The sequence below is a fragment of the Pleurodeles waltl genome, chromosome 9 (assembly GCF_031143425.1).
Source record: "Pleurodeles waltl isolate 20211129_DDA chromosome 9, aPleWal1.hap1.20221129, whole genome shotgun sequence".
Taxonomy (NCBI): Eukaryota; Metazoa; Chordata; class Amphibia; order Caudata; family Salamandridae; genus Pleurodeles; species Pleurodeles waltl.
Window position 1 is genome coordinate 415,261,428 of NC_090448.1, and position 22,532 is coordinate 415,283,959.

The 22,532-nt window shown below is 42.5% G+C and overlaps 1 protein-coding gene across 1 annotated transcript in view; it reads right to left on the reverse strand.

Annotated features, from left to right (window-relative positions):
* The window catches only part of LOC138259450 (HHIP-like protein 1), a 214,871-nt gene that overhangs the window by 133,316 nt on the left and 59,023 nt on the right, over positions 1 to 22,532 (reverse strand). Inside the window, exon 2 of the mRNA XM_069207201.1 lies at positions 13,567 to 14,213. Coding sequence (XP_069063302.1) covers positions 13,567 to 14,213 — 647 coding nt within the window. The remainder of the gene's footprint in view (positions 1 to 13,566; positions 14,214 to 22,532) is intronic.

The window sequence follows — 22,532 nt, forward strand, 5'->3', positions numbered from 1 at the left end:
TGTCAATATTTTAAACGCTGCCATGAGCTATGGGATTCCCCCCTCTTGGAAGTCGGAGTGTATAGTGCCTGTGTTTTAAAAAGGGAACTGTAGTGACTCTAAACGGTATCGCCCTATCTCCTTGTTAGACTCTTTGGTGAAGATCTTGGGCCACATTGGTCTGCGGTGTGATGAGAACTGGGTGGAGGAATAGGATATAATGAGCCGGGACAGTACAGGTTCAAAGAAGGATTGGGGACCCAGGAGCAGTGTCTACACTTGTTACTACTTATTGGTAAGTATATGATATCCAAGAAAGGCACTCTTTACTTGGCTCTTATTGACCTTAGCAGTACTTTTGACAGGATGAATCGAACTAAGCTCTGGGGGTCCTTATATAAGATGGGGATGCTGAATTTAATAGGGGATTTTTTGCCGATTTGCGGCTATTGGAGCAGCCCCCACACCCCAAAAAGAAGGGGACAGATTTGCAAAAGGCTTCTAGGTGTGGGGCCCAGCACTCTCGGGTTTCGTCTGCATGAGGAACTTGACCTGGGTTATGTAGAGGACAGCATTACGATAGCACCTTACTTCTCTGGATTGCTATTTGGACAAATGAGCATGCATCCCTTAATAGGCAAGGTATTTTAGATTGTTTGTCATGTGACCTCGTCCGGGTTATCGCTTCGTTAAATTATATTAAGAATATTACATTTTATTTCGGCCACCCAGAGATATTTACTTCCCCGCAGCTTTTAAGAAGATCTGATAAGCGCTGGGTGAAGATGGAGTTTAAAAAACTGTGATGGGAAAAAGGGAAGTAAATGAACTGATGAAATCCTCTGTGCGGGAATTTGTTACGATTAAGGTGCATCCATGGATTGAACCCTATTTATCTCAGGTCAATAACGTGAGAAAAAGGATGCTTGTTACTAGATTTCGTTTAGATTCTATTAGGTGTAATCTGTGCTCACCTTTGGGCCACTTAAGCCCCAAAAGTATTCTCATATGTCCTGGCAATGGTGCCTTTCCACAGACTCTATAGCACTTTATATTTTTCTGTGAGTTTTATTCTCCTTTCAGACACAGATTTGTCCTCACCATTTTGAAAGGGAAAGGTTTTTTTACAATGTTGTCCAGCCTTTCAATTATTTGTGTGTCATGCCTGATTAATTAGTATGCTGTGGGGTAGGGTCTTTTTTAAAATCTGCGATATGCTGGCACAATTCTGTGAATTTGTAACCTTTTAATGTATTTTTAACCATACCTTTATGACTAGTATCATTTCATGTTTTATTGTATTTTTCTATTTCTGTATTATGGTTATCTTTGTATTACCAAATAAAATGTGTTTTGATTTGATTTGATTTGAAGGGTTTGGTTCATGCTTGAGGAGCACATAATATTAGTAACTTCAAGTGTAAAGATTTTCTGATCCTTAGACCTCTGTGTCCACCTGGGATAGTGAGGCAGTTAAAAGATGGGCTTGTTTGTTCTGGTTCATCGCTCTGAAGATAAGCAGCCAAGGTTATATTTGAATCTTGACAGCCATAGAAAGCCAATGTAGGTTATGTTTTTGGGTCATCAACTTTCCTTGTTGAGGATGTAAGTGTAGCTGTTGACTGCAAAACAGCCTTGAGTGGGACTGTTGCACAGTGTGTTTTCCTGCATATGTGCTCCTCGTTGCATTTCATTTATTCATAGACACATTTCTCATTCATAAACAATTCAATTTGTGTACTTATACCTGCAATTTATATCAATAATCATGAAGTCAGACCTTGTCATAACAACTAGAAACGAGTATTTGGCATCTTAGCAGAGAGATACTGTCAGATTTTCTTCTGAGCTCTGAGAAAGCTGTATGCTACAAACATCTTAGTTCACGCCCACAGACTGGCAGACAATCTTATCTGTGCTCTTCACAGCTCAGAACGCCATAATAGAGCCTGGCTAAGACTTTCTCAAAGCACAATAGGAATTTGCAAATAACTTTATTACGCACCAAAGTTATATGTGTCACAGGCTAACTGGGAAACTCATATGGGTTTTCTGGTGGTAGGAAAGATTTAGGTAGAGGATAGATAGGGAGGTGTGCTTACCACAGACTGGTTCCATCACTAAATCCATTGAGTTAATGAACGCCATATGAACTCCATTTGATATTGTGCCATTCTTTTAATCTATAACTGTCGTTTTCATTTTACGTTTTTTTTTGCATCAACATCCATTCATATAATCCGCACTAGATTAGGGTATTCAATATTAATAACGTCTTTTAACTATGATTCTTTGGAGAAAAATGGTCTCTAGAACTCAATAACCAACAAATAATCTTGTAGTCTTACAGGACGGCATTGTTTCTCTAAATACACAATCCCCAAGTAGGCTGTGAATAATACATGGGTTACAATCCGCCCCACTCCCTGTCTCGTATTGGCAAATTGGCCTGAGCATGCACTTGCCAGAGAGTCAGGGTGTCTAAAACTGGCCTGCATTTTATGGAGAACCTGCAAAAGCATGTCAGGAAGAGAGGAGATTGTGGCACTCTGGGTAGGTTACTGTTGTCAATTTCTAGGCAATGTATGACAAAAGTGTTGGCTGCTAGTCTTAGATGGTCAGGTGAAAGCAGATGCTCAATTTTCTTGCAAGAACGCTGTTGAATGTCTGCTGCTGTCCCAAATGTTTTGATGTGGCACCATAGTAATGAGAGAGTAGATTTGAATGTACATGAAATTCACTGTTGGAGAGATGCTATTTGTTTTAGGTTTGTCAAGAAGAGCTTTGCGTTTCAACATGAGGAAGAACTCAGTTTTCTATGGATTGGGCAACGAAAAGTTGTCAACCACCCAAGCTTAAAGTTCTGGTGGGGCCAATGCCTGGAATTGAAATGGCATGTATGGAGGATGCTTGTATTTAATTGTGTGCCAACAGCATAGTGGTGTATGGAGACTCCTGATCCCTCGAATAAGGAGCTGAGTTGCTCAAGATTCAGATTGAACAGAATTGGTACAAGAACTGAACCCAAGAGGACTTTGCAAGACTTAGTAGCTCATGGTATGTTTCCAAACTTCACCAGTTGAGACTGGTTGGATTGAAAATAAATTAACCAGTTTATGACTTGGCCTTGATGGTGTTTGAGGATTGAGACTAGCCTTCCATTGTCAACTGAATGAAATGTGCATCAAATTATTTCGAAAAACATGTTCACGTCCAGCTGCTATTGATGACACAGTGCACCCTTTTCTATCTAGACGAGCATTATTTAGGATTTGATAAAGTGACATTCAGAATATGTCCAACTAGAATCCTGTTTACACATGTTTGATCAGCAACAATTAAAGACAGAAGCCTACCTGTGAGCCAGACCGATTAGCATTGCCTATGCTTGTTTAAACTAGTCTTCAATGTCTGTCAAGTTTGATGTTGTACCTTTCATACTTCTGATGCAGTTTTTCTAGTGTACACTAGATGGCAGTGAAATGGAACAAACTGGTGTTGTTTTAAAGTGACTCTATTAAGAGTTAAGAGCAAGGCAAATGATATTGACACCAAAGACACCCAATCTTGAGCAACATTTGGCTCTGTGGAGTATTTTTGTGGAGTACTGTACACATTTGCAGTGAGACTGGAATAGTGTAATATTGCCCTTTACTACAGATCACAACAAACCATGTTGACATTACTTCTTGACTAGTAGAGGGTGCTATTAGCCAACTCAAAAGTATTAATTCTATTTGCTGGGAGGATGAAAGCATGAGTCAGTCAGATGGAATTCGATGTGTTCCTCAGGTAACATATGTACTGATCTCTAAATAGGCACATTCCTAAGTATGTTTCTTCACCAGCTAAAATCATTGATGGTTAAGTGATACACTTTTGTGGAAAGAGATCACTTCTGCAAGACTGAACAAAATTCACCAAGCGTTCATTTCTAATCATAGCAAGAGCAGATTCTGGTGCCAAGGAAAAAAACGAATCCTGCAAAAGCTCGGAAATGCCATCAGTTCTGCATGATTTTAGTAAACTTATTTCCGATGGCTGTTTCTTTATCTGAAAACAAGCTCTACTGCAGGCCAGAGGAGAACTATTGGAGGCCATGACTACTTTGTAGCCCTTTTAGAGAAGAAAGCCATAAAGACTGTCAGACGTCAACAAGTTAGTTACCCCGGGGCCAGGGGCATGGGAAGGAAAATGGATTCCCTAGCTCCCTGCTGTGCAGTAAAGAGCAGCCATACTTTGGGGATAGGGATGCCTCAAAATTCCTGGACACTGGTGCCATTGCAGAAGATGCACAATTGATAGCTCCACCCAGGCCTAGGGCAAAAAAATGCAGCCCGCAAGGAGAAATGCACATTTGAGGAATGCGATATGGAAATTGTTTTTGATCGCATTTATAGTAACTGTAACCTGCTTCTGCCATATATTCTAGCACAAGCTATCCTTGCCTATAAGAAGTGCCCGTCTCTGATATAGAGTCAATTTTTCAACCTGGTTCCTGATCCATGAAAAATCAATAAGTGCTTACTAAGCCGAAAGTGTTTACATTTCTGTTACTATTAGAAGAAAGCCCTTTCTCATAACCATGATTTTAGGTAAGGCACCTGTTAGAACTTACTGTAATAAATAGACACATTATTGCTACTCAAAACGGTTGAATAGTAGACTATAAACTCAAACTTCAACAAGTACGATCAGTACACAATGGTCACACTGATATGGGCTGTGGCATGCACGAACACTTTTGTGTGTATGTAGAACGGAACGCTTGTGCTGTCCATGCTTGGCACCACTAATGCAAGAGTTCGCCTCTCATGGCTGTACCACCTAAGCCAATATTAAAAAGGTTAATGCTCACAAATTTCTCAGGATATTCTTTGATTTCCTCCTAACATTTATCTCAGTTCAGGATAATGACCTCGATAATGTCGCAGAGAGCCATGAACAAGACATTGACAACAAGACTAGATAGGAAAGCTTAAAAAACAAGAGTTAAACCCTCTGTGTTTTCTGGCCAGGATTGCCCTCTGCCCTCTGCCTTGGCTCTCTCTATTTTGCCTTTCTGCCTTCACTATCTATTGGTGCAATACAGCCAATGCTTAATTTCTAAAAATATAAGTGCCAGGGCCCTTGTGAAGAGACCACTCCAGCTTACCCCACACATTGCCCCTGTCAGCGCTGCCAATGACAGCCTGACCCAGCTACTAACCTTCACACTCCAACAAGTGTGACAATTCTGACTAATCCAGACCCACAAAGCTATAAGAACGGCCTAATGAATGCTGAATTAATAAACAACCGTTTTTGTGCTCCTCTCTAAATTAAACAGCACCACCATGTTGCAGACGGTCATAAGTGTTGGTGTTCCCAATTAAGCAGCACCCGAGTTGAGCACCGGAAACCACCAGCTTATATTAAGCACTGAATTTAGCATTTTTGTTTTATTTCTAGCATTGTTTTTGGTTATTTAGTTTAACTAAAACTCGACACCATTTTGTTAAACTAGCTGGCCAGATAGTGTGTCTTTTTTTTCAGCTGTACCATCCAGACCTCCAAAGGGTCGAAGATAAATTGCTTGAGGGCTTGTGGACAAGGGAGTAGCCTGAAAATTAAGATACCCACACTAGAACCATACCTCTAATCACAAAACCAGGGGCGGCTCCTACATATGGCTGGAGGAGCGTTGCCCCCCGCCCCCTCCCAACAGCAGCAGAAGCTGCAAACCTTTAATCGCGAAGGGATAATATTATCCCTTCGTGGTGAAGGGGACAGGGCCACGGGATGACGAGCACCAAGGGGAGTGCACAGTGGGCATGTATGTTTGGCCGGCCGTCTCGGGTCGGCAAAACACACATGCGCTGTAGGCTCTCTCCAGCCCAGCAACACGGTTGCTCGGCTGAAAAGAGCCTGCACAGGCTTCCAGTCTGCCTGGGAGCACCCAGCCAGTGCGCTCCCAGCCAATCCTGATGCTGCTCTGAGCAGCGTCAGGATTGGCCACAGGGCAGGCTGGGAGCCTGTGCCTGAGGTAGGAGATGGAGGAGAGGAGTAGCGTGCATGGAGCAGGTTTTTTTTTTTTTTTTTAATTACATTTTAAGACCCGCTCCTGCGCACCACCTCATTAGGGAAGCGAGCCGCAACTGCACAAAGTGAGGAAACCAGGTCCTCCTTAGGAGAGATCACAGCACCCTTTAATCCACATTGCATCCATCTAACCACCAAACATTCTTTCACTCTCTACCTGTTCATCCATTCATCTGTCCAGCCCTTAAAATTTATATCCATTCATCCTTCTGGATTCAATCCATCATTTCAACTTTTGATATGTACATCCATTGTTTCACCCATCCATCCATCATTATATCCATTTATTCACCTATCCATCCTTTCACTTTTCTTCATCTGTCCATTCTTCATCCTTCCATCCATTCACCCTTCCCTTTTATCCTTTCATCCATTCATTTGTTCACCCTTCCACACTTCCTTTCACCCTGCCATTTCACCATTACGTCGATAGAAAGACGTTAGTCTGCAAACTTTTAGTTTGCATGCCTTTACTCCGTAGTTTAAAATAATGAGAACTGCCTTCACAACACAAGTCTGTACTCCTCAAATATATTTTAAACCTAATCTACATATAGTGGGACCATAACTCAATTTGAAATATACGCACACAGTGAATGAAGCTGAAGTTAAGGGATGGATTACAAAAAGAGAAACAGATTTCCTCATCAATGAGCATCAGTAAATCACATACTTTTACACTTTCCTTAAAATACACAAAGGCCTAGATCCTCCCTCAGGCCACCCAATTGTCTCAAGTATTGGCGCCTTATTGGAGCCCCTCTTTAAATTCTGTGACCATTTTTTATGATCATTGGTGAAAAAATCACCTTTGTTTCTGAAAGACACAAAAGATGTACTCAACTTTATCAACAATATTAATTCAAATGGATCTGTTGACCTACTTATTTAATTGGATGCTGAGGCACTATATACTAAAATCTCTCAAGATGTTGCCCTTGAATTCATTGAGGAAGTAATGAGAGCTAGCAGTTGGACCCCCTTTACACTGATACACTTCAACATTGACTGTGCATCAGTGGCATTGAAAAATAATTTCTACTGATTCAAAGAGAAACTATATGTACATAAACAATGGACTTCGATCGGAGCACGCTTGCCCCCTGTCTGGCTTGCCTGTACATGTCCAATTTTTAAAAAAACTCAATTTTGTGTGACAACAACCCTTACAGAAACCCTTTCACTTGTGGCGGAGATACATTCATAATATTGTTAAAGTGTGGAAAGGTGAACAGTAAGTATGTGAAGATGTGTAGCATGGGTTAGCTCTTTAACCCCATACTTGAGATTTACAAAGAATGTTCAAGTCAACGAATTATGCTTTTTTAACCTAACCACCACCGTCAAAAATGGCCTGTTGACAACCAAGACCTTCATAAAACCTACAGACTGTAACAGTCTGCTGCTTTTTGACAGCCATTATCTTAGGCCTCCAAGGAATAACATGTTGTTTGGACTATTTCTTAGGATTAGAAGAAACTGTAAAAACCTAAAAGGATTTTGATCAACAATCCAGTATACTAAAAGAAAAATTGATAAAGAGAAATCACCCCTGTAACATGATCGTTAAGGCTTGTAAGAAAGTGAGGAACAATAACTGGGATGCATTACTAGAACAAAGACAACGAGAATCATAAAAAAGACTTGCCAGTGTGACAACTTTTACTTAAATTTCAAATAAAATCAAAAAGAATATTGTGAACTTTTGATCGTCGCCCGTTTTTCATTTAAATGCACCAAAAAGCTGAAATACATGCTGGTTCTTACCAAACCTCTGATAAAAGCACAAAGAACGCAACATGTATACGGAAAATGTAACAGGTAATTTTCAATGCAGGAAATACAATGTTTGTGGTCTGACAAATCAAATGAGAGAGATTGACCTGGACTATGGAAAGAATTGGTCTCTTACTCAACAAATACACTAACTGCACCACAAAAAAATTGTATATATATGATCACATGTCCTTGCAAATTAAGATATGTAGGGATGACAACTAGAGCAATAAAAAAGTCCTAATGAACATAGGAGTGGGATGAGATGTAAAAAAAAGAAACTCACTTTAAAAATAAATGTGCACTTTCTGGAGATGAACCACACCCCTGATGAAATGGAGTGGATCATTTTAGAAGCTATGACAAATACTGAAAAATCATACGTGGTCCTATTACAAAGAAAACAGAGCTGGCCATTCTGGTTAAGAATCCTTATAAACGGGTTAAATAATGATATTCCATCTGGCGAATTAATACATAAGGATCTCTATAAAAGTAATCCTGCTCATTGGCCCTGCATATCTCCCACTCATGCAACTTTTATACACTACTTTTTTAATGAGAAAATATATTTATTGTTACACAATTACTAACCTGACTTGAGGTAAAAATATGTCTGTGTTGGGCGTTTTACAAAATTCATATAGGGATGACCAGAAAACGCCATACTAATCCACCTATTCAGTTAGGTACTGAATCCTAAAATTGACTCAACACGCTATTACCAATATTATAGGCTTAAGACTGCTGGTGTAAATGAAATAGGTATCTCCAATATGGCACTGAGGTTGAGCCTCCATTCTGAATTAGTTTTGGAAACCAATGTCACGTCGCGATTGCATGAGCATGTCAGCTACGTGCCACATGACCCGAGGGATGATGGGTAGAAATTCCGCAGGCCCATCTGCACCCGTATTGGTGTGACTGAGGAGACTGGGTAGAATGATGGCAGTGCCCACGAACGGTTGTTGTGAGTATCTTTCAGGGCTTTAAGGTGTGGATGACTTTGAAGACTGTAATTTTACTAATATCGCCATTTTATAATAATCTCATTTAGAAACTATCATTAAGCGGTTCATGGCCCCTCATGTCCAAAGGGGCCTGATTCCAGAGGGAATTGGTAAGGAAATTCTGAACCTTTAATCTGGATTTTACACTAAAATAATGGTGCATTTACTTGTGAGGCCCGATGTGGATGTGCTGTGGGCACATGCCAACTGGCGTGGTTATCAGTTATGAGTTAGGCACTACACTGCTGTAGCACTTATTGTGGTATATTCATCACGGATGACTTGTGATCCTTATCCACATGTGAGAAGATTATATTGATCTCTGGGCTGTGATACTGTCCCCCACATTTTTAGGATATGCTTATTTTATTCTTTATTTTTGTAGGTCAATTTTATGTTTTGGATTATGTCTTATAAGTTGCAGGGAGGAGGCAGCAGTCATGCTGGCTGCCTCCTCCCTACTTGTATTACAATGTTTCCACCGGGCTGGCTGGCAGAAGCACAGTATTACAATGTTTCCGCCAGTCAGCCCAGCTGAAACAGTGCCACGGATTTGGCCTTGGCTCCCTTATGGGAGCCGAAACTAATGCTGTCGCACAACAGCACCATCGGAATGCACACTGTCTGCAGAGCAGACAGTGCATTCTGAGGGTGCTGGCAGAGGAGGGCCTGCACTGCCCATGCCCCCGTGGGCCCAGCACTGGCTTTCCTCCAGCCTTTTCATGGCGGTACTCTGCCATGAAAAGGCTGGAGGAAAGAGGACTTGTGATCAGCATGGCGCTGAATTCTGCACCGCCTTGGCTGAGAACAAATCCAACCATTACCACACAGTTAAGATCCATGATCCTGGCAGTGGGGTGGTCCCCTGGTGGTCTGACCGCCAGTGTTGTGATCTGGCAGTCGGACTGCCAGGAGTGCAGCGGTTCAACTGCCACAGCGGGTTTGGCGGTCCTCTGACCGCCAAACTCATAATAGGCCCCTAAATCACTAGGGTCCTTATGAATTACCATAGATCTTCATAGACAAAGGTGAGCAAGAAACATGCTAACCAACTCTAGAGTATAATGAGGAACAATATTTCCCTATATATTCCATTTTGTTTTTATCCATTAACAGGGACCCCCAGAATAAAAACACTCTTAGTAGGGTACCTTAATTAATTTTAATTTCACTTCCTCTTCATTCTACACTTTTCAAATCAGCTCTTTAGCTACATAGAGCTTCATCTGTGGCAAACTGAGTAAAAGAACTCCATCAAAGAGCACCTGTCTAGGGCTTTTGCTCCAATTAGAAAAATTCTCACCAACAACTTATTTAACTATGTGCACAAATTGTGCCCCAATGAACAGCAAACTCGGAGTTTTGAAAATGATATGTGGGAGTGTGTATGTCGGACCTTAATTACTCCCAGTCCCTCTAATTTCTGTGACTGTGGGGGTTAAGCCTGCAGTGCCCATGTCTACCTTTAGCTGTGATGCTTAGCACCTCACAAATAAGGGAGGCACAGAGGCGTGCCATGGTCCCCTGGTCAGGCATGGGATTTCTCCAGCCCTGTAATCTCTCTATAAAGGCTCATGCAGGTGCATTCATGTGTCTGCTCCAGGACCTGAACATGCTCTGCATTTTTATTATACCAAGAGTGAATCTTAGATTATTATTTAATCTTGCTTTAATAAAAATAAATGGTCCAGAAAGCAAGGGGGCATAGCCCATGCACCCAATAACAGGAGCTGCCACTGGATGAAAGGAATGCTTGCACTTTGTCTAACCACTGGCAGTCACCCAGGGTAGCATCCCAACCCATTGGTCTTTTTCTCACCATGTCATTTCAGTTTGGATTCAGGCATATGAAGCTCAGCCTTGGCCATGCTCCAATTGGAACAGTGCAGCTCGAACTACCAGGCCAGGCCCTTCCTGAACCAGGCCCTCCCTGAATCAGATGGGTATAGCTTGGTTACAGGGGCACAGTGAGCATGGGACGCACATCTGTGGATACCCTTGCCACTTACGGCATACATCAAACTCAAAAAAGGTGATTGTAGGAATGCTTGCAATTTGTCTAACTAATGGCAATTGCTTAGGGCAGCATCCCAACTCATCATTCTTTTACTCACCATGCCATTTCAGCTTGGACCCAGTTGAAAGCATAGAAGTCAGTAGGGGTGACGTGTATGTGAAGGTGTGCTCATGTCAAGTGATTCCTTCAATTATTTGTGCTCATTAATACCCTAATTTTCAGATATAATGAAGGGGCCCATGGATTCCTAAATGAATGCATGGGCACTCATCACCTTATGCTAGAAGCAGGGACCAGCAAATGGTAGGGGTTCATGATACTGCATGCAATATATTGCATGACAAAAATAAATATTGCATAGTATTTATATATATATATATATATATATATATATATATATATATATATATATATATATATATATATATATATATATATACGGAGTAGGTTGTGTGTGTATATATATATATATATATATATATGTTATATATATATATATACACACAACCTACTCGGAGTCACCAGTAGGTAGTTATAGTTAAGACCTAGTTTCGACTGAAAAAGCTTTTTTGACTTGCCTATCTCTTTGGCACCATTTGACGAATCTTCACAACATTTTCCAAAAAAAAGTGTGCCCAAGAATCTTGTTGTGCATGGGAAGCTCCTCGGTGATCTGTCAAACACCGAGAAAAAGTGGGAGGGGGGAGGGTCAAAGAAAGTGCCTTCCCCATTTTAAATCCCATTGGGATTTTGAACATGACTACAGATCGAACTGCTTGATGGAATTACACCGAATTTGGCAGAAAGGTAGCTTTTGGTCCACAAAGAAGACTTTTTGTTATTTGCTGTAAATTCGTTCAGTAGTGTTTCAAATATTAAAAGAAAACAATTCTTGTACAGTATATCTGAAAGCATGAAGGCTTCGCAAATACTCCTGATCTTGTGCAGAGATCTGATTGGCTGCCAACACTTCAACCAGGAAGTGTTGGCAGTCATTTTGGGTCTTGGCTGTGTTAAAAAAAAGAAAAGGGGCCAGGATAAGGACACCCTTTGCCTTGTGGAACACCCTGAGCCCTTAGCCTTAGTGCAGGAGTCCCCCAGGAGACCCACTCCCCCAACTTTTAAAAGTATTTTTTTAAATCACTGCGAAAATCACTGCAGATCTGGGAATGTCACCATATTTTTTTTTTTTTAAAGCAAATGCTGTCTCCACACTTGCTTTTCATTGTGCCCCAGATGGGCCAGGTCCGGGCAAACTGCGGGCAAAATACGAGGGGGGCACATGGGCCCGCATCCTAGAGCTTATCCTCGGGGACTGCTACTGCCCTGGGGCTATAGTTAAAAATATGCAGAGGGACTGCCACTTCCCCGGAGCATAAAAATTGTACATATAATGAGAGAGGTCATGTGGACCACCCCGGCCCCAGGGACCAACTCCTCCTCAGGGCAACATAACAAAATAAATAATAGGGGGTCCTACAGACATCCCCCCCAAGACGGCCACCTCTCCGATGCTACAAAAAGATACAAGGGGGTCCGCTGCGGCCCCCCCCCCGGTACCACCACCTCACAAGGGCAAAATGTAAATGAAGGAGCAGGCTGTGCAGCCCCACAAGTTGAACCATGCATGGCCCTGGGGCAGCCACCCCCCAGGGCCAGCTTATGCTACCTCCTGACGTGACCACCCTTGTGAGGTAGCTATATGCTGACGGCTCCCACCAAGCAAAAGCAAATATAACTCTGCTCTCAGCAAGTGGAGCTGTCAAACAGCTTCTGCTTGCTGGAAGTGGAGCTTTCATCTCTTTTCTTGCACGCAAAAATGCGTGCAAGGAAAGAGATAAAAACATTGCTGCCGCAAACAGGGAGTTGCTATTTAAAGCAGCTCCTTGCTTGCAGGAGCAATGCTGGCTCAGGCCTTCAGGCTCCCCCCCCCATGGCCCCTGAGGTTAATTTTTTTTCACTTAATACATTTTTAAGGTGCAACTGCAGATCTGCTGTTTCACATTGAAAAGTAATCTGATGAAGACGCACGGAACAATAACATTGGCAAAGTAACACAGACAACGTCACTGGTGACATTACCAGGGCATCTCATAAGCAGCTGTAGATATTACCAGGGCATCTCATAAGCAGCTGTTGTATAGAATATATATATATATATATATATATATATATATATATATATATATACGTATATATATATATATATATATATACACACACACTTACTTCTACAAGGCAGAAAAGGCAAGCCACACCAGAGGAGTTTGCCAGAAAATGTTAATGGCGGAACAAAAACAACACATTTCAACCAGAATTGGTCTTCATCATATATATATATATATATATATATATATATATATATTAGAAATGTGAATATGTATATATACTTTGTCAATATTGTGGTGTGCAACAATACAGTGGATGCAATATTTTTAAAGATTCATATAGAAGATCTTGTAATAGTGACATGCAACTAGCAGAATCATTGTAGCACATTTTCAATAATTTAATTTGAGAGTTGCAGATACTACTGTTTCCCAGAATGGAAGCCAAAGAGTCACTATGAATCAACAGCTTTCTTATTCATCCATTTCTATGTTGTTATGGTCCTTAAAATGCTTGGAATAATTTGCATCAATTACTTTTAAGGATACCTATCAACAAATGAGTAACGGAGGGGTAAATATACAAAATGCTTACCGTTCTGAGGTGTGATCGGCCACATTCATATCATTAGTTGACAAACGAAACTCTGATATCCTGATCTTCTCTTGTTTCTTAGCTGAAATGGAGTAATAGATGTAGAACTTCCCATTGGCTTTGAATGCTGGGTGGAAAGCTATACCAAGAAAACCCCTTTCATCCCCGGCCCATGGAGAAGTGAGAACTGCTTTGGAGATGTTGAGGAATGGCTTGTCAATCCGTGACCAATTCGGTAAGAAGACCCAGACATATCCAAGCTGCTCAGCAACAAATAAGCGATGGGTGCCATCATTGGCATGTACCATTGCCACTGGATTCCTCAGGCCATTGGCCACCTCCTGCAAGCAGAGCTGGAGGCAGCCTTCAGAATCCTCCTGCACCTCACCAAGCCGGTTGTTTAACTCAGCATTGGTTAAGACATTGGGGAAGCAATAGTTTGGATCATCAAGCACCAAGAATCCACAAAACTTCCGCTGGTCAGACTCAAGATCCATTATTGTTGTCTCTTCAATGAGAAGGCTAAGAGTAGATCGACACTGGAGCCAGAATTCAGTGCAGTAGTTGCCGCAAAGGCCTGGGAGCTGCCTCATTGGAGTGTTGGCATCTTCAGCATCATATAGATGAGCTGCATAAGGGGAGCATTCCTGCAGTTAAAGAAAAATGCTTTTGTATTTCTACCATAGAAAATTAAGACATCATCATGGTATGCAAGAACACATAATGTCATTTCCTGGACACCTTGACTAGATCACAGTCATTCAGCACATTCATTTGAAAACCCTGTGTATGACCCACCTGATAAATGGGTAACTGCTCCAACTTACCTTTTTTTCCAGTGATGTAGGCCAGAACATTACTGAATGCCAACAGTTTGCCAACAGAAGATGGTGCTTACAACACATATGCGCTCTAAACCATGGTTGACAAGACTTTTTCTTAAGTGGCTTTAGAATACAGAACTCAACCCCCCCATTTCTTTGCCTCATTTCTGACCTGTGAAGAAAGTGAGTTATTCACCCACGACTTCCTGAGAAGGACACATTTAGGACTGCCTAACATTTCCTTTAGTATGCAGCAGCCCGTGGGTCATTACTTGCACCCAGAGTGATGCCTTTGCTTCCATTATGATCATGTTTGTGGAACAACTGGAATGAGATGTGACATTGAAAAAAAGTGGCATTTCCCAACCTTGGTGGATCATGACAGACATTGTCTGTATATAAGTAATTTTTAAAATGACTTGCACTGTCTGTGCACCAGTGCGAAGGTGCTGACAGTGCTCCTAACTCCACTTTTAAAACAATCACTTGCAAAGATTCACAAACAAGACTCTTGGTGAACCTTCCAATATCTGTTGCTGTTGTTTTAATTCACAAAGCCATTTCAACAGAGAATGTGCTCACTATACACAATCATACACAACCATACCACTTGTATATGACTTTCACAAATAAACTTAAAATTACAGATGTGGCCTAAGTGCCAGTGCTGCCAACTTTGGATCTGAGGAACCAGATTTGAGTCCTGGCATTGGCTCAACACCCTTTGATCCTGGGAAAATCACCTAATCTACAATGCCTGTAATAAAATGAATCTGACCTTGTGTATCATAATCTGGTGCTCATGTGAAGTGCTCCGGTGCCTTTTGTCTGTGTTTGTGCAATACAAAAATTACAATATAGATAGATAGGCAGACAGACAGAAAGATGCATGACAGAGCCTCGTTTCAACACAAAAATGGATATGACGCCTTACCCCATACTCTTCTGCAGAGGGTTTTCACATTTGCTACAATCACTTGTATCAACACCAAGATTTTTCAGAAGCCATGTGATTTTAGTCAACAGATGCCACAGGCTAGCACCACACTCTGAAAAGTGTTCCAGCTCCAGACTCCAGCTCCGTTCACCATCTGCCAGTTTTATGGTAATGTCCATATCCTGGCCACAGTCCAATATTGAAGCGTGTTGTCAAGGCTGTGATGTATACCAACAGTTAGTGCTATTACATTAAAAAATTACCCCAGCCTCAAATCCATTGAAGCTAGGTCGGCCGGGACAGTTTGTTGTTCTCAAAATTGGGTTGTAGTTATGGGTGTCAATTCACCAAAATGCCAGTGGTAGCTGAAGTAAAATCATACCAAGTTTTACCTTAATGATGTCAACGGAAGTGATGTCACATGACCTTAACCCTCATGACATCACAATAATTGCCCTCACTTTACCCCTAACTCACTCATTCTCACTCTCTTGCTCACTCTTACTCTGACACACCTATATATTCTCATTCACTCACCTTCACACACACCTTATTCCACATGCTAACGTACATGCTCACACATATATTCACTCTATCCCGAACTCTCCATCATCCACATGCATGCATATAAAACGTACTGAAAAGTATTTTAATTCAATTACCAAAGATGCAAGTGGAGGTTCCGCACCAGATCCTGCTGTTCCACTTTTTTATTACATTAACAGTGAATGATAGATTATTAATCACTGTTAATGAAATACAAATCAGGAGAAAATGAGACTGGAGCCTGACGCTTGTAAAGCCAGCTACCCCTCTGTTCTTGGCACTAATTTTGCCACCTGAGGTCAGGGGTCGCAAAGGCAGTTTCAGGGGTTGCAAAGGGCAAGTGGTGACCCCTAAATGACGTTCCTGGCTGAGGTTCTAAAACGGTTGGGAAGCAAAGAGAAAGAGCCTTTCTTGAAAGGAGCATTTGATCCAAATGTTGATACTAAAATATGCACGTCTCAAAAAATAAAGCAAACCGTTTATCTGATGCACCCTGTTACTGTATCAAGGTCTTCATATCACTGGCTGAGGTAACCCCGCCTCTGGCGCAAACTGAGGTTTGTGCCCGACTACTTGTAGTTACAACTAGTGCTAAAAGATTACACTTTCTCTGTGCATGAATTTTGGCAAGTCATATTGTTGCAAAGTTTGTGTGGGGAGATACTGCAATATATACAAAGTGGGCAAATGTGAGTTATTACTGTGTTTTCTCTTTTTCCACATGTTCTCAAAATGGGAAGGTAATACCTCACCTTCAACATTCTGCAATCTGCAGTATCGGTATTATTCAGCCCAGTATTATCTCCTGCAGTACTACCTCAAGTGGAATGAGGACCTTGGAGCGCAGTACCTGTTCTTATCTGCCATGATATGTATTGTGGTATGGTGGCTCTATGAGTCGTGTATGTTCTGTAGAATGCGGATTTTTGAGGAGGCGCAAAGACAGTGAATGTTTTAAAATGAGATATGAACTGGGCAAAAGACAGTTGTGGACTGTCCTTAAAAGAACATTTTGCAGTTGGTGTATAGTAAATCCATCATATGCAGTGTGCATTATACAAACTATGATGCCCTTGGACGTTGGGCAACCTGCATGTACTTTGCTTAAGTCAAAATTACTGCGACAAGTCAAAAGTCAGTAAAGAATTACATGATGTATTTAGTAACTCATCAAAACGGTTTATCTGGCATAGTCCTATACTGACTATCCTAGCTAAGATATGAATATATTGTCATGAATAGGTGTGAGTTACTTTTTTGCAGTCTTGATTTACAGTATATTAGTAAGAGAGGTGTGCACCTGATTTTCTTGCGGCATGTAGAGGTAAGCCAGGAGTACTCCAATAGTAAGGCATAGCAATATTTGTGACAATCGAGCCTAGTGGAGCTGTGTGTGTCACTGACTGTGAACCGTTGGTGGTTTATTGGGCTCTGGTGTCCCTCCCCATTGAACATTTGCTTTGTGTTGAGGGCATTTCAATGTATCTGCTGGTGAGTAGGTCAGAAGATGACAGACTTGCCACTACCAGACAATGTTGTTGGTGCTTCTCAAGTCCTTCTCTTAGAGGTGTTTATGTATTTGGGTGTGGCTTCATCACCTCTCCGCTTTAGTGATGTGCTTGAAATATGATCAGGAACATAGCGTTTTTAGACAGGTGTACTGGCGCTCTGCATGGGCTATATATGCCTAGTTGCAGTTGTGTGATATAGTGCCATGGGCTAACACAGAGACAGATGTGTTGCAGGCGCGGATCCTCCACCAGGGCGGAAGAGCGTCGCCCTTGCGCCAGCAGCAGCAGCTGCAAAGCTTTTACTTTAAAACAATAATAAACTGTGGGGCATATTTAAGAGCCCCATCGCCACCGGAGCGTCACTTATAGTGAGGCTCTGGTGGCGCTATGCACTGCACCATATTTACAAGGTGGCGTTAAGCCACTTTTTGTGGGTTAACGCCACCTTGTAAATAAGGCCCCTTCATACGCAGCACTTTGCATGGAAGGGACGTGCAATGGGTGTTGTTGTGGGTGTGCCACAGCAACACTATTGCATTTTGATGCTGCCCCAGATTTACGAGTTTTCGTAAACCTGAGGCAGCATCAAAATCTAACTCCATTCCAGGGGTGGCATTAGCATGGTGCAACGAGGAGAAATACTTTAATTTCTCCTCGTTTTTTGCTTGTTATAGGTGCTGCATTCTGCAGCACACATAGAAAGAGCAAATCGCCATTTAATATTGTTTTTGTGCAGGAAGGTGTTTCTTCCTGCATCCCGCACAAAAACAATCTCCCCCTCAACGCAGCCATCCTTGCACTATGGTACAAGGGCTGCTGCGCTGGTGCACTTCAGCAATTTTAGTGCAGGGGGAAACACACGGGAGTGCTGTATTCTGCGTTTTGAAAATGATGGTGCGCGATGCTGCCAAATTTGGCGCAGCGACACACACTGTCATTTTCGCTTACATCTGGCCCTATGTTTATTACTGTTTTATAGTAAAAGGGGCGGGCCACGGGTTATGACGGATGTATATTTGGCCAGCTGCCTCAGGCCAGCCAAACACACATGCGCACTGGGCTCTCTCTAACCCGGCACTGTGTTGTGGGTTGGAGAGAGCAGGCAGAAACATTCACTCTGCCTCGGAGCACCCTGGCTGGGCGCTAGAGCTAATCCGAATGCTGCTGTCATGCTGCCAGAAGCATGACAGCAGAGTTTGGATTAGCCGCAGGGCAGGCTGGAAACCTCTGCCTGCAGCTGCAGCACAGGAGCAGTGCGGTGGTGGCGAGAAAGGTAAGTGTTTTTTGTTTTTTTAATTACTTCAACCGCCCTTCCTCCTGCATGCGCCACCCCGCCCAGTCAAAGCGCCGTGATTCGCCCTTGTTGTGTTGTACTTTCGTTCTGGGAAGGTGCACAATTTACAAGATACTACGATCTCCCATCTACAAGACGAATTTCATTATGAATTTCATCTCTGCTTTCAGATGGAGGGGTATGCAGGCACAGTATAGTGTGTCAATTGCGGTGGATGTGGCGATTGGTATTATCTGTTGCATTCTCTGTGATGGATGGTCCTGGGCAGTCCTCATTCTTGGAATGTCTAGCAGGGCAGTGGAGCACTACTGTGATTACTGTATTGGACGAACTTGTTTGCTCCTCCTCTTGCCCTTTGCATATGTCCCTTCTCTTATACAGGTGTCAATTATTTGTGTTGGTAAAGGTCACTGATTAAAAGTCAAATGATAATGAACGTGTCCTAATATCAGTATTTGTGCACTGGTCTGCAGAACACATAGGCCTGGTTGGACAGCTATAGCTTTTAAGTGATAGTACAGTGGGCGTGGGTCTCCTTTCCAGATTGTCTCCTCCCCCTGCAATGTGCACCAGTTACTGCGTCCTGTTGATCCTTGCACTGGACATGTATGTAACTTTCCATGTAATGGAGATAGTGCTCTGCTGGCATTTTTTCAGTCATTTAGTTCCTGTCATATATGTTCTGTGGTGTGTGAGACTATCAGTCAGTTATACTTTATAAATGTTTTATTGTCTTTCGCAGATTGTGGCATGCAGGGGATTCAATGCACACTTAACATGAGCGTGCTCCTACTCTAGATGGTGCCTACAGTGTAGAGAGACATCTATGCCATAGAACGTTTGTGCTATTTAGTTACTTGGTTTTATTAAGTGAGGACATTAACCTATGGTAATACAGAGTTACAGAAGTAGCATATTAAAAGCTAAAATAAATTACACCAACCTAATGGAGTGAGAAGGCGTAATTAAATACGATGTTAAATGAACACATATACAGTCAAGCTGCAATACACAGCTAGTGCAAAATCCCAATCCACAGCTTAGTACGAAAACCCGGAAGTAAACATATACCACATCAACAAACGTAACATACAAAGGTAAGGGTAGCCAGTAATACAGGGTTAGGGAAAAATCACAGTCCACTGCAGCCTCAGCAGGAAGTGAAAGTGCCGCGATAAAACAGGGCGCGCTCTGTAGAAAAAATGGTCTAATCTTTCAAAGAGAATGGTATTCAGTTCGGACTGGAATAAAAATGAACAAGGAGCAAAGAAATAAAAAACACTTTCTATGTAAGCATTTGAAAAACACCAGTAAAGCAATTAAGCTGTTAAGTTTAGCAAGGTGGGAGCATCACAGGAAGGATGCTTAAAATTGTCGCTCCGCTGAATTATCCAGATCAGTCAGGGTTTTTACCTCATAGGAATCCCATATTATACCTGAGACAACTGGTGTATATAAAATATTTTCTAAAAGTGAGTAGAGAGGACTATCTTGCAGCTGTTCTGGATACTGAAAACGTTTTTGATACTGTAGGTTGGGAATACTTGGCTGTGCTGTACAGCCGGGCAGAGAACATGCTAAGTGAGCATGTCTTTTTGGCCAGCCCAGCCCAGCCCAACACAGCCGGCCAAACAGACATGCGCACTTTGTGTGCACATAACCCTCCTCCAGCCCCCTCCCTCCAGCCCAGCCCCATCCACCCCTTCTCCCAGGAAAAATAAAATGATATTAACGTAACGTTATTATCATTTTATTTTTCCTTTCCCCACAATCCACATCCTTAGAGGATGAGCCACCCCTGCAACTGAAGATGGAAGAGGAAGTTGCAGTTTTACAGCAGACCCCCGGAAGATACAGAGGAAACCTGAACTGCTATTTTACATGTCTATTGGGAGTGGTACTGTGGTGCTTGATATGTTTTATAATGTATGAAGTGTATTATATGCTGCTGGGAGGATTTTGAAGATTCAAACCTGAAAAACAACTAAAACAAATTTAAAAAGCAATCTGGGAAAGTGGGTGCTCAGAATCCGGGTTCTTGTTGGGGGTGCATTCCTCATAGCTAAATGTTCTGAAAAGGGATCGTGGTCAACACAATAGCATGTAGGAGCGAGCGAGTCAGTCAGTGGTACTCTAATAAACCATTTATGATTTTGTTTGCGAAAACAGGAAGTACAGGTAAGCACACATCCCAGAATGTTCACGAGGGCTGAGTATGTAAAGCATTTTAATTCTGTGTTAACCCCTTTGCCTATTAAACTTGATTTTACATGCCTGGTGTTTCTTTGTCCTAATAACATTTCACAACCTGCTGGTTGTGTCACTAACAAAATGGCATGTGCAGAACTTTGATTGGAGTTGAATCAATCAAGGGTTATCTGTATTACTGCGTTATACCCATTCTGAGGTGTGGAATTCAGAAGAGGGAGGTAATAAACAGTTTAGAGAACACTTAATAAACAGCGATTCCGTGCATTACATATTTAATCTTGTGCTTTGATCCTCATATGCATCCACCCATCAATATCTCTATGTATCCATCTAGCCATCCGTTCACTGATCGATCCTTTCAGTCTTCTCCATCTGTCCATTCTTCATCCTTCCATTCATTCCCACCTCAACCTATCCATATTTTCGCTGTTCCCATGCTTCTTTCACCCTTCAATCCATTTATTTTTTCACCCTTCCATCTTACCTTTAGCCCTTCAATCCATTCATTGTTTCAACCATCCGTCTTAACTTTCACCCTTCCTTCATTATATACTTTCATGTTTCATTCCTCTCACCATTTCTTTGTTCTGCCTACCTACCCATCTTATGTCTCTCATACGTACTTTACCTTACATTCCGCTTTCACGCTCACTTTTGCAATTTGTACCTCGCTCAGTGTTTTCCTGTTTTTATCATTTCTAATTCTCTGTTTCCTTTGCTGGGCATAACAGTACACATACCACACCCCCTCTGCCATGGTATTGCTTCACAGTAGTATTATGAATGAGCACTTTGCAGGCAGAAAGGCCCATAAACAACAAATTAATGTTTAGTGGGACCCAGTTCATCGGCCCATAGGGCTGGGTGATGGTGGTCCTCTCTGAAGCTGCTTAAGTGTGTATGTGTGTGTGTGTAGGGGGTGTAGAGAGTCAACCGGGCTCTCCCCTATAATGTTTCCTGCTCTGTGACGCCATACGTTGTCCGGAGCGGAAGGTATAAAATAAAGAGGCGCCGGGCCCATGAGGTCTTGACGCAGCAGTTAATCACACAACAGGCTGCTGTGTGATTATTGGCCAGCGGGTAGGCCGTGCAACCCGCTGTCTGCGCTATGCATCCCACCGGGCTGCATTGGTGACGAGGTGGTGCGCTACCCACGCTTGGAAGAGCGCCCTCTCTCACCTGGGGAACCAGAAGCTCGACGGTCGATCCCTCTGAGGGGCGGCCCCAGCACCCTTCAACTGCTTTGAAGGTGCGGCCTCATCGGAGGCCTGAAGGCACAGAGCGGTGCGGTTTTTCCCTGGCCCAGGCGAACGCTAGGATACAGGGAGCTCCAGGTGCCCCGCCCTGCAGTGGGCGGTCGTGCGTGTGCCTCTTAGCAGCATCAGAAATTGTCTTGACGGCACACCAGAGCACGAGGACCCCAGGGCTGCCCAAGCCCATGCATGACTGGAACAGGCAGCAGCAGTGCCATGTTTTCAGCATGTCATCTGATTGAGGAGTAAGTTAGTTTGTGGCCTGCACAGGGGACAATAGAAATAAATTGTGACCCACTATTGTGGAGAGTAACACGTGCAAAGGGTCACATTTCAAGTGCTAAGGGTCTGGCACAGAGGCACTGTGGCTGTTGGTGGTATCTTCACCTT